Raw genomic sequence first — 17,187 nt, 5'->3', positions numbered from 1 at the left:
CTAAGATGTTCAAGTCTGCCATTTGGATGTCATGTTCAATCCTTTAAGGAGGATAAAGCAAAAACATTGGATTAAAATACAGATATGACAGTATAAACTTATGGGCATCTTCTCTCATCTCCTAGTTGGTGCTCAATTACAGGATGAGGACCCTGGCAGATCAAGCAGTACTTAATAGCAATCTTTTAGAAAAACTCATGTAGCACATGTTCAGATGAATGTACTTTAGCATCAGTTCATTCATTTCAATCAGTATAAGCTACTCAGAATGCAAGAATTGCAATAAAAAGTTATGAAATTAGTTACAAAAAAAGGCGTTAAAAGGTGATGCACTGGGGACCTAGTACAAATACAACACCTACTTGTAAGAGCAGAAATAGGAACAGAAAGTCCTGAATTAGTTATGTGTAGAGGGTATTTTTGTGTTGCTACTGACTGTAAAAGATGATCCTTAGTGTAAACAACTTGTCTTCAGAATCTCCAAGACAGCAAATAAAGAGCTAAAAAACTCAATGCCATCAGAATTCAATATTTTCCATTTTCATTATAGACTTGTATAAAGTGCCTCAAGTCTATCCACCATTTGAAAATACATGTGAGAAAGTATAAATTATTCTCCTGTAAGAGCAGATTTCTGTGGGGAAAAAAAAATAAAATATCACATCAGCAGTAAGTGCTGCTGAGGCATTTTCAGATAGCTAATAATTCCCTCCAGAGCTGCCTAGGTCCAATTTGGAATTTGAGATGACAATTGTCTCTCCCTCTTGATTGGCTGCCGGGAAAAAAACAGCTATGCTTCACTGCAAATGTAAGTAATAAAGGATAATAAAGTCTTCAAGCCTTAAAGGTAATAGACCTTTGGTTTTAAAAAAATTTGCCTACCTGCTTTTCTAGGGGAAAAAAACCCCAACATATTAAAATTACTATTTTTAAAATAGAATCTCTCCTGATGTGGAAGTCAAAAGCATACATTCACACATACTGAAAATATCATGAGCTTAGCACAAACTAAATGAGACAATTGTCAGCAGTGAGTTTATTTTCTTACATAGAAGTGAAAATTTCATTCACAGCAGTTATAAAAGTATAGATAAACTCTTTCACACTTCATCTCCTGACCTGCATTTCTGACTAACTCACAGAGACAGTCATTTCTTTGCTCTATTCATGCTTTGAGCCAGCTGGACATAAGACCAGCTTCTTTCCAGAAATCATGTGGCCACATTAGCACAGTTCTGAGCCCAGGCTAATGTATCCTGCTTTGCAGCCAGCCTTGGTAACTCAGGTTCAGCAGCACACAAATCACAGCTACAGCTGCTACACTGGTTGGCTCAGGGCACAGGCAGAGTGAACCTCTCACTGTCTGCACCCATCCATGTGGATGTACCCTCAGATGACCCTAGCACTGATTACAGCACTGTGTGCTGTGACAAAAGCTAGCTTTAGAAATTGGTTCTCCAATTAATTGCATTTTAATTGCATAATACAAACTATGCTGGAAATGGAGTAATGACATCTTACAGGATATGGTAATGTGAGTTGTTGTCAACATCACCCCAGCAGTATGGTGCCTATGAACTAACTTAAAAAAACCAAACAAACAGATTCATACAAACATAAAACATTTTAAGAGATCCAATTGTCATAGGAAAGATTATCATGTTGCATTTCTGTCCTTGTTTCCAAACACATTATCAAACAACAATGTGAGTCAGGAAGGAAGGACTGCTGAAAGAATGTGTTCAACTGTGACAGTGTTCTTTCCACTTTTTGCTTGGTGTTTCTGAATGGTATTCCTTAGTCAGTGTAAATGGTAAGTGTGCTTTGGTACAGATTCAGGTCCTTCTTCCCCATTCATTACTCTTCCTTCCTCTTGAAAATAGAGGCAAGACTTGCAGTGGGTCAGTGCACCGGCTTTGCACACAGCTCCTCAAAATTACATTTCTAGTAGCTTTAAAGTCTTAAAAGTCACTCACAATGCTTTTCACAGTCTTCCTCCATAGAATTCCTAAAGAGCCCAATAACAGCTGTTTCCAAGTACTGATCCCTTCATGAGTAAAAGCAGTAATTGTAGGCATACCAAATGTCACGATATGTTAAGTGACAATGGGAACTTCACAGGGATTTCCACCTTTTGGTTTTTTATCTGCTGTCATTTATCTACTGTGTTATATTCCTCTGCTTCTCTGTACAAAAGACAGTGGAGTTAATACCTGGAATTAAAAACAAAGCTGCTAAATAGAATTTATTGCTCATAAAAGGTTTCACCTTTGGGTCTGGCTCTCTCACTACATTGTCTGCAGCAGTGGCCACCAAGTGAAGAACACAAGTACACATGGTGTGCTCCCAGCTGTCAGCTCAGTTATGTCCTTGGCCTGATAGGATTTGCCCATGCTATTATTCCCAGTGATCCCTCCTTCAGGTACTCATCCAATCGTCCATTGAGTTCAGCCTTTATAAATTTTGGAAAGGAATGTAACAGGTTTACCAGCTTTTTGGTTTGTCCTTCTGAAACAGATTTGAGACCCTTGAACAGCCGTACAGTGAGACAGATCAAAGATCCACCTAGCAAATACCCTTGTCACCTAAATCAGCCCATAGTGAATGCCTGGAAAAAGCAGAACAGACAGGACTAGCATGCAAAGGTATTTCCTCATTCTTCAGCAATCTTTATCTCAGGAGTTGCTGAGACAGAGAATGGTTGCAATTCCTCTACCCTTTTACTATCTAGTCATGTGTTACAGCTCACAGTAGGCTTTCATTTTTAGAATCCCAAAAATACTGTACCATCATCTATCTTCCATGCTTCACTTTCCACCTTGGATTTTTAAGGGTTTTTTCTCAACAAATAATTTAGAAATATGTTTCCTACTTCAAATTTCCATGAAAATACATTAATAGTCACCCTTCACTTTGAGAACAGACTGTTTTCTCCTAACCTGTATCAACAACTTATTCCTTGGCAGTTTAGTTTCTTTTAAGAACCACACTCCACTGTAGTCTGTTATGGAAACAGATGGGTTTTTTTCTTTGTAAAAGTGCATCAATACTGCAAGTATAACAAGATTACTATTTCAAAATGGCTCTTCCATAAAAACAGGTTGAAGCAGACCATACATGATGATGGTGATCAAAAATCAAGTCCAGGCCAAGAAGCCTAAACTTTATGGCACCAAATATTTTAGTCTCATGACTCTGATCCATATGCCATTTACCTACACTCAACCTTTTCTCTTTTGTTTTCTGTTTTTACAGTGCCTGGTTTTCCTTATCAGCAAGTGTTTGCAATCTATATACTACAGTCTTAACAAGATATATTTCCTATATGGAATTGATTTTACCTCTGATTTGTCTCAACATCCTTTGGTAGTGCAAAGGTCTCTTTTCATCTTCTCTACATGATTTATACCTGGTGTTTATTCTCCTTCCCTCCAGTGTCTCATGCACATTATTACACTATCCCAACTTAAACTAGCTGTTCTTAGTCTCCTTTTCTGGATTTGGGGGTTTTGATGTTTATGGAGCAATACATTTTTAGTAATTAAAGAGATACACACAGGCAGAGGACTGAGTCAGTGCATCCTTCTGTTGGTTGTACAGCTGGACTAATTTATTGGGCTACTCCACTCTATCCTGCCTCACCTTTGGCACTTCTTCTGGGGCACAGAATGCATTCATGATTGCACCCACACAATATGAGCTAACACTGAAAAAGCAACATTCTTACACCTTGTAGTAATATCACAGGAAGAAAAAAAAACACATATAGTATTGACCCTCAAGCTTCAACAATATGATTCTTACTTTTTATACTGTGTCAGAAACATTTTCTGCAGGTCAGTGGACATCACTACACAAGCAGTAAACTACGAGGAATTCCAAATTGCTGCCGAGTTACACCTCAATAAAAGCCTACTGAATAAAGGCTCTGATGCTTCTGATGCAGATTGATAATAACTGATTTTTATTTCCTGCACTGCAAACCACTCTGGCCATTCTTGAGGTGTGTAAAAATTGCTTTTAACAGCACTTCACTAACAAACAAAAGGTGTTAATGTAGACAGAAACCAAAATACAATTCAATAAAAATATTTCACTTTGGTAAAAAGTAAGCCACAGGAACGTTTGATCAAAATCAGTGAGTAAATATGAAAGAAAAAAAAACTTTCTGATTTTACATAATTGTATGCACAAAAATTCCAAGGATCATTTTTATTAGTTTTTTTAAAATACATTTTAAATAAATAATCTCCTATGAGCAAAAGCTGAGAGATTTGGGGTTGTTCAGGTTGGAAAAGAGAAGGTTCCAGATGTACCATTGAACAGCATTCCAGTATATGAAGGGGACTGCAAGAGAGCTTTTTTAAGGGCATGAAGTGATTAGATTAGGAAGAAATTCTTCAGCTTGAAGGTGGTTAGGCACTAGAGCAGGCTGCCCAGAAAAGCTGTGGATGGGAGTCCCTGGGAGTGTTCAAAGCCAGGCTGGACGGAGCCCTGAGCAAGTCAGTCTAGTGCGAGGTGTCCCAACCCATGGCAAGGGTTTTGGAATCGGGTAATCTTTAAGGTCCCATCCAACCCAAGCCATTCTCTGATTCTATGAAATACAGACAGGCCAGCTGGGATTATAAAAGAGTTTGGCCCTGAATAATAACTATTCCTAGTGAATTTTAAGTCAAGGGCTTTCAGCTGCTTTCAACCCAACAGGAGTAAGAATTTTCATCCTGTTATCTCAAATAACTGATGCCAGTTTATCTGAGGTCCTGTAAAAGATGCCAAACTTTGACATTTCATAAATTAGCATGTCAGCTCTATAGATAGACATTCCCTTCTGATCCAGCTGGATAATAAGTAATTTCATTTACTCCCCATGTATTACCACTTGCTTCAGAATATTGTCACCTGCCAAGTTTTACTGAGAGGGATCCCTGTTTCAGAACTCCCTGAAGGACACTGCAGCAGTTCTCTGCTATGCCACACCACTCTGCTCCTGACCTATCACTCACAGCTGTGAAGATGCATCCCTTACACATGCGGATACAGCACCAAGTTTCTTCAGGAGCATTTGAAGCTCTGAGCTGGCTGTGTGCAGGGGGCAGCATTCATTACTTTTAACATCCAAGCTTTTTTCCCCAAGGAAGACAAGACAAAATATGTCTGTTTGAGGACTTTTGCAGGAACCCTGTAGAAAAAGGCCCCGGAGGGAAGAGGAAGCCCAGGAAACATGTGTAGGAAGTCAGGTAAAAATGCCAGGAGACCTCTGTAGGTGAACAAGGAGCACCTCCAAACTCAAACGCAAAAAGAAAGAACAGAGAAGGTGGAATCAAAGACAGGTAACCTGTGAGGAATACAGACATTGTTCAGGTATGCAGGGATAAGGTCCCAAAAATTAAAGCCCAGTTGGAACTGAAGATGATAGTGGATGTCAAAGAAAATAATAATTGTTCTGTAGAGGACAAACAAATACTGGGGAAAATGTGAGCCCACTGCTCCCCCTGCCCTTCTCTCTCGAATTTGCCCTAAACCAGGACATATTCCTACTATAAATCTCACTCCATTACTTTAGACTAGACTCAGTAAATAGAACCAGCTCTGTACTCCTTACTGGACCTGCTCTTCTTTGTTTTGTCTAATAGAATTCCTAGGATTTCCATACATAATGTTTAAGGAGTTCTGGAAAAGACAAAGGCACATATGCAAAGGAAACAAGCAGGTGGGGCTTTTATGGTTTTTTTTTTTGTTTGGGTTTTTGTTAGTTTATTTGTTTTTTTGTTTTGTTTTGGTCAATACCTGTGAACTGGTTTGGCTTACAAATTCCTAACTGAAGAGGCTCAGCAATGGCACTGCAGAGAAATAGAAATCATCTTCAGTAATACCATCACCAAATTACCTTTGTCCTGGCGCTGATGTACCTTTTGCAGCCCCAGCTACATCCAGAAGCACACACTAGTCTCTTGCAAGCTTTCTCCTGCATCTCTCTGTACCTTACAACACTGTATTTTGACATTTAGGTGTTTCACATGGTAGCATTTTACTGAGAATCTCTTCTGACATCCACAGGCAATCACCTTTTGTCACAGCATTGCTTTTAGTTACATTTCCAACAGAAAATAAGCCTAGGAACTACAATGTCCTTCTTCCAAGGCTGTCAATTCAGCAAATAGCACAGATACAAAGATTAGATGTAAGTTGTGTGTGTATATTTGCACACATGTGATCTATTATAGTTTTTTGAATGCTAAATCCTATGTTTTGTCACTACATAATACAAAAGGCTTTCAACCAGCAACACTCACAATCTAAACAGACAGAAAAAAACATAAGATCGTAAACAGAGACCCTGTGCTTTTACAAAACATTTAACCTTTTACTTAGACTAGTGCCAGGGCCTCACAAAGAACGTAATGTATTCATGATGGAATGGAGAAAGGGCAATTCCCTTCTGCAAAAGGATTGAGAAAGAATTTCAAACATGAAGATAAAAATCAAAATCAAATGGAAAAATGAGACAAAGCAGTAAGACAGAATTTGTTCATTATGTGTTTCAGTGAACTTGTTCTGATTTCCTGTAATGTACCTTAACTGCAACGTTTATTTGCTAAACAGATAGTCCAAGCCTCTAATCTATGAACTTCCACAACTAAAATTTGCTAACTATGTGGCCCAAAATAAAATACATATTAACATGCTTAAATTGGAGGTGAGCCCACAGAAACCAGTACATCCATATTAAATATGTAATCTCAAACACATAGATCTCAAACACGAGCATTTATTTTAAATTGACCATGTAGTTCTCACTGACTCAGAATTACGTAAGTGCCACCAAGGAACTGGCCTCTGGCAGCATGCACACATAAATCTGTTCAAGCACTGACAGGACTGTTAGCTGAGACATCAGAAACCCAAAATCTGGGTCCTCAAGACATGTATTTCCATATTTATCTCATCAAGCAGTTCAATCTCACTGGCAGACTCTGAGGACAGACTCAGCTCTTTTAAGAGCTAGGTTGTCAAAATACTCCTGCCAGGATAGGAAAGACTAAGGTAAACCACTAATGCCCATGGCAAATTTAGCCTGACAACGTGGTAATCTCTTCTAAAATACCTTTGGCACTAATACACCAAAAATTTCCCATCATCCAACTGCGTGCCCTGAATTGTGATAACTGGGAGACTGAGATGACCCCAGATTCTGCACGACACAGGCTGATTTAAAAGCAAATAAATGTTCTTGCTCCTTCACAGCAGTTCATGCCAGTGTATGATTTACACAGGCTGATCTGGCACACATTTACATTCCTGTTAGGGCTTTCTGTAGTTTTGCACTATATCACTTCATCTCCCCCCAGCTATAAAAAGAGAATGGTGGAATTCATATAACATTACAGAGGCACTGTCAGTTATGACAATTAATTAAAAGAAAATAAATATTCAAAATAGAGAGTTGATTCTGTTTTATTGAGGTAGAGCTTTTTTTTAAAACAACAAAAATATTATCTAAGTGAGGAAGACCTGTTGCAAAAACTAAAGCTAAATACAGACAATGATATAAAATACTGCTTTAAAATATCTGATAATTAACACTTGTAGTATACCAAGCATCTGTTCCACAGCTTTTATTCCCTGCAGTCAAAATTCAAGCCTTTGCAATTCATGTAGTGAAAAGGTAACATGACTGAGCATCTTTTCCTGTATTTATAACAAATCCAGATTTATAGGCTGTTTTTACCACAGCAGTATGAAATATTCCAAAACAAGCTCTAAGAAAAAGTAATTAAAATGTGAAGCTTAACAAAAGGTGAGACAAAGCCTAAAGCCAAATAAAAACCCTGTTAAACTTATTTGATATTATTAAGATCTGTAATTTTTCTAGGAAAAGGAGAAACGCACTAGATCACATCTATCTGGACATAGTTAAAAACTTGATATGGTGCAATGCTGACATTTATGTCTATTTTATGGAAGTTAGTTAAGAAAGGAGAGGCTGGAAGAAAATTTTCAGCATTTTCCCTTGCAAACAGTTTTTACTTAACATTTTAATTAATGACTTCAAGACAAGGAATGGTGACACACCTTTGATACAAAATAAGAAATATAGCATATGGAAAGAAAAAGGGAAAAATAAAAAAAAACAGCGTGCAACTTAGAATTATGGAGGGCAACACTGTAGTTAGATGTACAATATGCAAAATTTTCTCAAGAACAGATTTTCTTTTATCTTTCATCTTTGTATACTTTCAAGCCTAATCAGCAAGAAGGGAGATTTAGTCTGTGAAATCGACAGCAGCCCATGAGCCCTAAGTGATGTCCAGGTGTTAGAAAGACAAATGACTGGTTGGTAGAATTGGTAGAAAAAGAACAGCTTTAGGGCCTGACAGGTTTCAGTGATCTCACACCCAGAGGGAGGTTAACAAAGTTGGAAAAATAAGGATGTGCCACTGACAGCAGACACAAAGAATGCAGAATTTATGACCCACAAGGACACTAGGCAGAACCCCCAGGATGAAGAAGAAACTAATAAACCTCACCCAACAACTGTGCTGAATGAACTCTGACTGGGTAAAAGGTAATCCTGCAGGGGGAGATCCCGACCACCGACTCACAGATCATTGACCCAAAAATCCATCGGCCCAAAAGAGAAACACCATGGGACTGATTAGCGCGAGAAGCGAGAGAATCATTAACCAATAGAAGATAGAACAGCAATTAATATGAGAACCATGAAACTTGTAGCTAGCTCTAATTCCTCTTTGCTGAAATGTATAAATAGCAGAAGGTTTTGATAGTTGTTTGGCTTGATTTGTGGAATTCCACTGGGTGCCCAGGCTTAAAGAACTCTGAAATAAAATACTCCACGTGTCTTTCCTCATGGGTGTAATTATTGGCTTATATTGTAATTATTGTTGAACACTGGGAAACAAATCCGATTTTTGTGGACAACAATATCCTGCACTTATAAATTAAGAGGTTTTCTCAGAAACCCTGGTCAGAAGGATGTATTTGCTGGGGTGTAATTGAATCTGTCAAGGTAACTAGAAAGCGTCATGCAAAGGACACGAGTGGTAGAAACTAACAGCAAATTTTATTACATAATAAAAGCTTTCTAAACTAATGATCTGTACCAGAAGCAGGGCATTCATTATTTGTGTTAATAATGTGTCCGGTAGCCCTTTTATTTTGGAAGAAAAGAATTAAAAAAAAAAAAAATAAAAAGGTGGGGGAAGGATGATCTTTAGGGATTCCCATTTTACAGCACCACATCTGAGATTCAAGAAACACTCGCAGAGCGGCCGGCAGTGCCAAAGAGCAGCTCGTCTTTGCGTTTCCCGGCGCGGAGCTGAGGCCGGGCCCGCCCGCCGCGGCTCTGAGGGAGGGGCGGGGCCGCTCCGCTCTAAGATGGCGGCGCGGGCCCCACGTGGTGCGCGCTGAGGCGGGCGCGGGGCGGGCGCTGGCGACATGGCAGCGGCGGCAGCGGCAGCGGCGGCGGCGGCGGGCGGCGAGGGCGGGAGGAGCGACGGTGCGGAGGAGGACGAGGTGGAGGTTGGTGGATGCCGATACATAGGCGCCCCCCAGCCCCGGGGGAAGGGTCCGGCCCCCCTCGGGGCGTGGCCCGGTCCCGCTCCGCCTGGCCGGCGGGGCAGACGGGGAGAGGGGCCCGCCGCGGGCCGAGCGCGTTTCGCTGGAGCTGACGGGTTTCTCGGTCCCCACAGGGGTCCCTTCCCCAGAGCTGCGTGGTTCTGGCTGTTCTCGGGCTTCCCGGAAAACGGCGTGGTCAGAGAGAGAACTTAGAGATTCTGTTATTTCCTATTGCCATAAAATCACAGAATCAGAGAAGGGTTTGGGTTGCAAGGGCCTTTAAAAACCATCTGGTTCCAAACCCCTGCCTTGCAAGGGCCTTTAAAAACCATCTGGTTCCAACCCTCTGCCATGGCCACTTTCCACTAGACCAGTGTTATAGATACATATTATATTGTTGTCTTTTCACAAATATTAAAATGAATGTTATGTGTATAAGAATGGGAAATTTTGTTTTATTAATATACTTAGAAATAGTAGAATAATACATGTATGTTAGGCTATAGCATAGTATTAAAATAAAAACTGCTTTTGTTTGTATAATCCGAAGACAGGAAAAAAAAAAATAGCTAGAGAACTCCTGCATTTGTAAACTATCTTATCCAGATGAAGACAGCAGTGACCAGAACTCTGGGGGGAGGAATTTATTGCATTTCTGGTATCAGGGAATGTAAATCTCAATGGTGCCAAGAAGATTGATCTATTGGGAAGGGGGCAAGAGAAAACTAAACAGAAGAACACCAAAGATCCTAAGAATGTATGAATATGTATGAGAATTTATGGATATGTAGTAGGATTCTGTTTTTAAGGGACAACACTTTGTTAGTAAGGTGTGCTCTCTTGGATGAATGCAGAGACACCCTGCCATATCTGTACACTTTATTTTTTTCTCCTAATTGTCTTTTTTATTAAACTTTTAAATTCTATAAAAATTATGTGAACCTCGTTTTTCACACCAGGTTGCTTAAAGCCTCATCCAGCCTAGTCTTGAACACTTCCAGGGATGGGGCATCCACAGATTCTCTGGGCAATCTGTTCCATTGCGCCCTCTCCCCAGTAAAAAAAATTACTTTCAACAATGAAAGTTTCAATACCTAATCTAAACCCACTCTCGATTTAAATCTGTTACCTCTTGTCCTATCACTATCACATGGACCTTTGTAAAAAGTCCCTCTCCAGCTCTCTTGTAGGCTGTCTTTAGGTGATGGAAGGTGCTGTAGGATCTCCCCAGAGCCATTATGCTCATTTTTCAAGGGTGAAAAAAAGTGCTCCCCCACTGCTCGCTAAGAAGAAAATGCCAGGAAGTTCAGGTGTGAAACAGGTGTCTTATGGCTTAGTGGGTCACTACATTTCCCTGGGTATTACGGGAGGTCTGTCTCTTGACAAAACGCAGCATAAACTCCTATTTGGGATCTGTTTATCCTGAAAGGCTGTGTCTTTGTATGCTGTTCTTACTGGTGTAGATTGTATTCTGCCTTTTTTCCCCCCTGAGTTCTGTTATATCTGTTATAGCTGTACATTCTCTTTTCTTGTAGGAGCAACTGGTCATGGTCGAGCTATCAGGAATTATTGATTCAGACTTCTTAGAAAAATGTGAAAACAAGTGCAAGATTTTGGTGAGTGATTACAGCACGATAGGAAAGGGGTAAGTTATTACTGATATGAACAAGGGACTGAGGCTGCTTCTAAATTTCTTGACATTGATAAGATAAGATCAAAGCTTTGATAGAGAATTATGTGTGCTGTACTTGGCTGCATGTTGTGGGCTCCCTTTCAGAAACAGCGTAAAATTTTTGAATATATTATTGTGTAAATATAAGGGAACTTTTTCAGAAGTATATATAAGCTTGGAGAAGTATTTCCTCTGATTTCAAGTTCTAAGTTAGTTTTTTTAAAATTATGTATTTCACACATTTAAAAAAATTGTTAATCACAATTCTTCAAATAACTGGAATACAGCAGACGGGTAAAGCAAAATATTTAAGATTGACAGTGTATTTACAATGAGGCTTTTTGCAGATGTGTCCTGGCAAGTTCAAGTCTTGTAAAGGATAACTGGGTATTAAGCATTTGGTAAACAATTTTGGATGTTGTTTGCATCACCGTAAGGTCATTGTAGGACTCTAGTTTCCCTCTCCCATTCCTTTGAGGTTTTTAATCACTCTGTCTGTAAAGGACAGATTTTATTTGCCCTTCAAAACCTATGTAGACTATGAGAGCTGTATAGATAGTACAAGTACTACTGATTTGCAAATACTTTCTGAAAGTAGACCTTTATTATAGGCTGAAAAGATGGAAAAGAACATCTGAGTGTGCCACTGATCACAATATATATGAGTGGTAAAGTCAATTCTAAATGAACCAGAAGTAGAAATAAAATCAAAATTAATAAAATACTCATCTTTGTATAGACCTGTGTTTATAAGCTGGTTTCCTTCCTTGATCCGATCTAATTCTCTTGAAATTTGTTATATGTATCATTCATACTGACGGCTGAATGTCTATAGACACTGCAGTACTGCTGGCGGGGTTATTTTAAATGTGCTTTGAGATTCCCTTGTAATGTTACTAGTAAAAGGTTAAAGTGTCCATACTGTGTCCTAATTGTATCCACGTCTGCTTGAGTTCACTCCATGGAGTAAGCATTCTTGAGGCTTTTAGTAAGGGACAACTGTTGCTAAGACTAATTAGAGTGTCTGCTTTGTGTTACTGTTCAGCAAGTTTATGCTGGTAACATAAGGGGAAGACAGTCTCCAAGTCTGTGTAGTTCACAAAGGAATGCAAATCAGCCAAAGAAATAATTTTTTTAATGTAAAATCCTTATCATGCTATTGCTTAGTGTGTTATTATTTTATTTTTTGTAGGGAAAAAAAAACCCAATCAAAATATGTTCTATATGTTAGCTTAATGTTATTGGTGTTCTCAATTTATGCAGAAGAAAGACGATCCCAGACCTTAAGTCTTGTTGATCTTGTACTTTTGAAACACACAAATATCCAAGAGGAAAATTGCACAAATTCATATTAACGTGTGTGTTGTTCTGTGTTTTATGAAATTTACCACATAATGCCTTATTGTCAAAACTTTTAGTATGTGCTGGTCTTCATGTCCTGAAAAATTCTGATGTTCACAAGGTACTATTCAAAGTTATTTTGCCTTAATTAGTGTGTTCTGTTCAGACATTGATTTTTATCAAAATACAGTATATAGGTATATCTTATATAAGAAAAATTGGGTGCTGGCTTGTGTATTTGGGAAACCTGTGCTCTAGAGGAAGGGAATGAACCGATAGAAGTACTTCCTTACTCTTCCACTCATTGTTTAAAAAAATAAAATAGCAACAATTTCCAGCTCCTTCACATTTTAGACACACAGTAATCACAGAAGCTTCCATGACCCTGCAGTGGCACTTTGGGTGCTGATGTAATGCTGGACTTCTTCACCCTGCATGTTTTCCAGTTTGAAAGTTATTCCACTTTCTAGAACTTGTATTAATTGAAGCTTAGAAGATGACATCATCTTCATGCAAACACATTTTTTTTTCATTTGAAACGGAGGTTACATTAATTTCCTTTAGGAAATAACAGCACTTTAACTTATATAGAGTGTTGGTTTCAGTTTGATCTAAATTTATTATATTATAGTAGAGCATTTTCTATACAGTTCTATACTAGGTTTTATTATGATAACTTAAAGAGTATTGTCTGGTATTTTTTTGTATTTAATATACTTAAAGGAACATGTATGATGAGGAATTGATATACTCTGGATTCTGCTATGTCTGTCTTTGCTGGTCTTACAGTGAGAAATTCACCTAGGCAAATAAAGTCCTGACATTATGCAATTTTATCCTTCTTTACATAGGGAATAGAGACAGAGAGGCCCATTTTACAAGTGGACAGATATGTATTTGCAGGAGAATATGAAGGTAGGAAAACTTAAGTGAATACAATCTCTCCCTTTCCACATGACCCAAGGAACTTTCTTACTATTAGGTGGTTTTACTGCAATTGGTCCTGTGAGAGGCTGAAGTTGTGGGTGGTTGTATAACACCATGTAGAGCAGCAGCAGTCTGAGTTCACTGCTGAATTAATAATGCATCCATGGTACTTTCCAGGTAAGTATGTCTGGAAGCTGACTCTGTGGTGTACCAGCTAGTATTACTGCAGAGAGAACTGTGGGATATAAAATGCCTTAAAGTTCTGTTATCTCCTGTGTAAGCAGGACTGACACGTTGTGCAATCTGTTGTTCTCTCATTTTCTCTGTGGTGACAACACTGGTCTGGAAGAAAATGGTCTGGGATCCTCCCTTGTAGTGACTTCCAGTGACTCTGATACTCCTGCCTGTTCCTGAGTTCTTTACCAGTGCTGCACCTCTGTGAGGGGCTGGAAGTCAGAACATTCCCACAGCTGGGCCCGTGGGCACATTATCTGCAGCTGATATAAATAAGTCTCTAAAATTTTCTCACTTTCTTTTTCATAGATACCTTGGGAACCTGTGTGGTTTTTGAGGAAAACACAGAGCAAGGTAATTGCTGTGATTTGATTTTGTCTCAGTAGCTGGGGAGGTTAAAAATGTTTATCTTGTTTCAGTTTCTAGTGGAATTCACTACAACAATTGGGGTTTGGGTATTGTTTTTTCTCGTCAATTCTTAGTAGATGCAGAAGGCAACCAAAAAGTACAGCTGAAATACAAGTGCCACACAGTGAAAAAGTTGAACATGACACGGACCCTTCTGTCAGAAAAGAAGGAAGGAGAAGAGAATGTTGGTGAGTGGACACGAGTGGATTCTACTCTTATGTGTGTGGACACAAGTGGATTATGCTTGGGAGCATCAGCCTTTATCAAGTGTTTGACTCAAGAGCATGAAGGAAGTTAAAGGAACTTTCTTCTGTAGGCACCATATGCATATATTTAAATTAAAAAATTAAATACATTTCTGACCAGCGCTGCCTCCAGAAATGGCTAGTAGGAGATCACTACAAGTAAGAATAAGAGCAGGGTATGCTGATGCTCCCTGGTACGTCCTTCTTTCATCTAAAAGTTTTATAATCAGAGGTGCTGTTGAGTTAGTTCTTAGTTGATTTTTTTTTTTTCTGCCTCCATTATTTTTTCTAATGACTTTGAGTCTCTGTAATTGTTGAAAAGGACTGAATTGTACTTACTGAATTTACAGTTGAATGGAAGTGAATTTAAATTACTTGCAAAGACATACCTAGAGAGCACTTATAAAGATTTTCATTCTGTAGGCAGAAGTCAGGGTTCATATGTTTGCTCTATTTATTTTTTTTTCTACAAAAGTCAGTACTTTTACATAGTCAAACACTGAGTATCCTACTATATATAGCATTATTCATTAGAGCTCTCCTACTGCTTTTAGCTGCTTTTTTTTCACTCAAGCCAGTGTTACTACTTCATATTTTAAGAATATATAGCCATTTTACCTTAAATGTGCAGTCAGATGGACACTGGCCATAGGAGGTATAAAATGAGGTGTCATCTAGAGTCTTACCAAACATCAGCTTTCTTATCAACACCATGTACCACTTCTGTCTATAGAATTAATTGTTTAATATTAAACTGAAACTATTATTGTGATAGTACAGGTAATATTAAATTGAGACTAGAGAGTATTTTTCTTAATACAAAGGCCTTTTTTATTCTGGAGCAGCAATTCTGATGGTAAGTACTGAAAAAACACTGTTTCTGTACTGTGACAGGAATTTAACTTGTGCATACAAAGTAACTACAACATCTTGTGAAGTGACAACATGTACTGCATAAAAAGCAAAATGGGAGTGGAATCCCATTTCTATTTGGGGTTGGTTTCAACCTGTTGTTCCAACTTGTTGTTACACCTGTGTTAAAGAGAGTGCAAGAACTTGTGTCCTATTTCTGTTGTCATTACCTATTGCCAGAAGGCCTGTTATTTAGGTGAACATATATTCTATTCTCTTCATTGCATTAGTGAAATATTTTCTCTGCATTTTGATTCAAGTAATTTTAAGGGCCTAAGGGTGGCATCAGACACCTAAATACAACAGGAACTGTCATACTGGGTGGAAGGAAAGATCTTTTTAGTCCTGTGTTGTATTTTCTGACTATGAAAAGTAATAAATGGGTATGTTAAAAGTAATAGGAGGGACATGCACATCTTTCTGTTTGAAGTGGTTCTTTTACTTAGATCTTGGTCAGCCTCAGCCTTAATAAAAGTGAACTTAAACTAAGAAAAAAACTGCTGTTAACTGTTTTTGTAACTAATAGAATTTTCCTTCTTTACATCAGGTGGAGTAGAGTGGTTGCAGATCAAGGACAGAGATTTTTCCTACAGCAGGCCTAATATGATTTGCAGTTTTCTGCCTGAAAAGGATGATTCTGAGGAGTCAGCTCAGGCCCAAGATAAATTGACTGAAGAGTCAGAGGGAGAGGTGAGCAGCAAAGGAAATTCTAACGTGAACTGTGACCTGGAAAAGCAACACACCTTGGAAATAGATACCCCTAATGCTCTGCCTGACAGCTCTGCTTCTGGGGCAGAGGAAACTCCTTCTGGAGATGCTGCCTTAGAGGAGAATGTACCTCCATGATATTAACTCTGATATTTTCAGGACTTCTTCATGGAATTAATGGGCCAACTTTTATAAGCTGTGACATGGTTTCCACCTTATCTGAGAAATGAATAGTGGAAAAACAGACATGATGATTTTGTGCATTGCTTTTGTGTTTGAATTATAGTGAGAAGGGCTTAAGTGTTTTTTAAAATTACTGACTGGAAATGAATGTATCCCTACCTCAAAACTGAACAAATGGAAATGGCTACATAATTAGAAGAAAGTCATACCTTAAAAAAAATGTTGCTGAATTGTGAAGTCTGAAACATTTTGTAAAAATAAAGAAATTTCATTGTTTAAAATAAAGTCCTGAAGTTTTCAAGTATACCTTCACCTTGTGTGTCATATTCAGTCGCATACTCTATCTGCTCTTGTGCTGCAGTTATTGAAAGAAAACAAAACAAATAAGTGTGGCTTTTAATGACTGGATACTCATCAAATTGCTTAATTTAGATTCTCTCTAGTGTCCTTTGTCTCCTTGATAGAGTTTAGAAATCTTTCATGTTGGAAGAGACTTTAGGAGGTCTCTTATCTAGCTTCCTATGTAAAATAGGATCAACACTGAAATTCAGGGCAAGTTCATCAGGGCTTTGTCCACTCAAGTCTTGAAAACCCCTGCAAACTTGTCAGCAAATGAAATCCAGGTCTTAAAGAGGCATCTGTCAGGCTGCCTCTCACATTTTCTGTATAATATAATGCATGTTATACGAAAGGAAGTGTGGTCACTCTGTTTTTCCTCACAGTAACTTCCTGGCTCTAATCTTCCTCTCTGACATTTTTCTGAAGAGTTTTATAGTTTTATACCCATATGCATCAGTGGTTCCCAGATTAGTCCATGTGACCATACTGTGGTGCCTAGCTAGTCTGTGGGTTGATAGTGCTACATAATTCATACTGCCACACACTGTTCTATATCACACTTGAGTGTGTGGTGCACTTGGGTTAATGTTTTCAAAAGCACAACAATTTTAAAACATAAAACATTTTCTCCCTGACTATTCG

At 38.6% G+C, this 17,187-nt stretch overlaps 1 protein-coding gene across 1 annotated transcript; it reads left to right on the top strand.

Moving 5' to 3' along the window:
• Positions 1 to 9,351: 9,351 nt before the first annotated feature.
• GTF3C6 (general transcription factor IIIC subunit 6) lies at positions 9,352 to 16,518 on the top strand. Its single transcript, XM_015622909.2, has 6 exons — positions 9,352 to 9,540; positions 11,112 to 11,192; positions 13,441 to 13,504; positions 14,060 to 14,104; positions 14,233 to 14,346; positions 15,863 to 16,518. Exons 1-6 carry the CDS (start codon positions 9,457 to 9,459, stop codon positions 16,159 to 16,161), a joined length of 687 nt encoding a protein of 228 aa, XP_015478395.1. The 5' UTR covers positions 9,352 to 9,456; the 3' UTR covers positions 16,162 to 16,518.
• Positions 16,519 to 17,187: the final 669 nt, after the last annotated feature.

This window comes from Parus major, chromosome 3 (genome assembly GCF_001522545.3).
Source record: "Parus major isolate Abel chromosome 3, Parus_major1.1, whole genome shotgun sequence".
Classification (NCBI taxonomy): domain Eukaryota; kingdom Metazoa; phylum Chordata; class Aves; order Passeriformes; family Paridae; genus Parus; species Parus major.
This window is presented reverse-complemented; position numbering and strand designations above follow the sequence as displayed.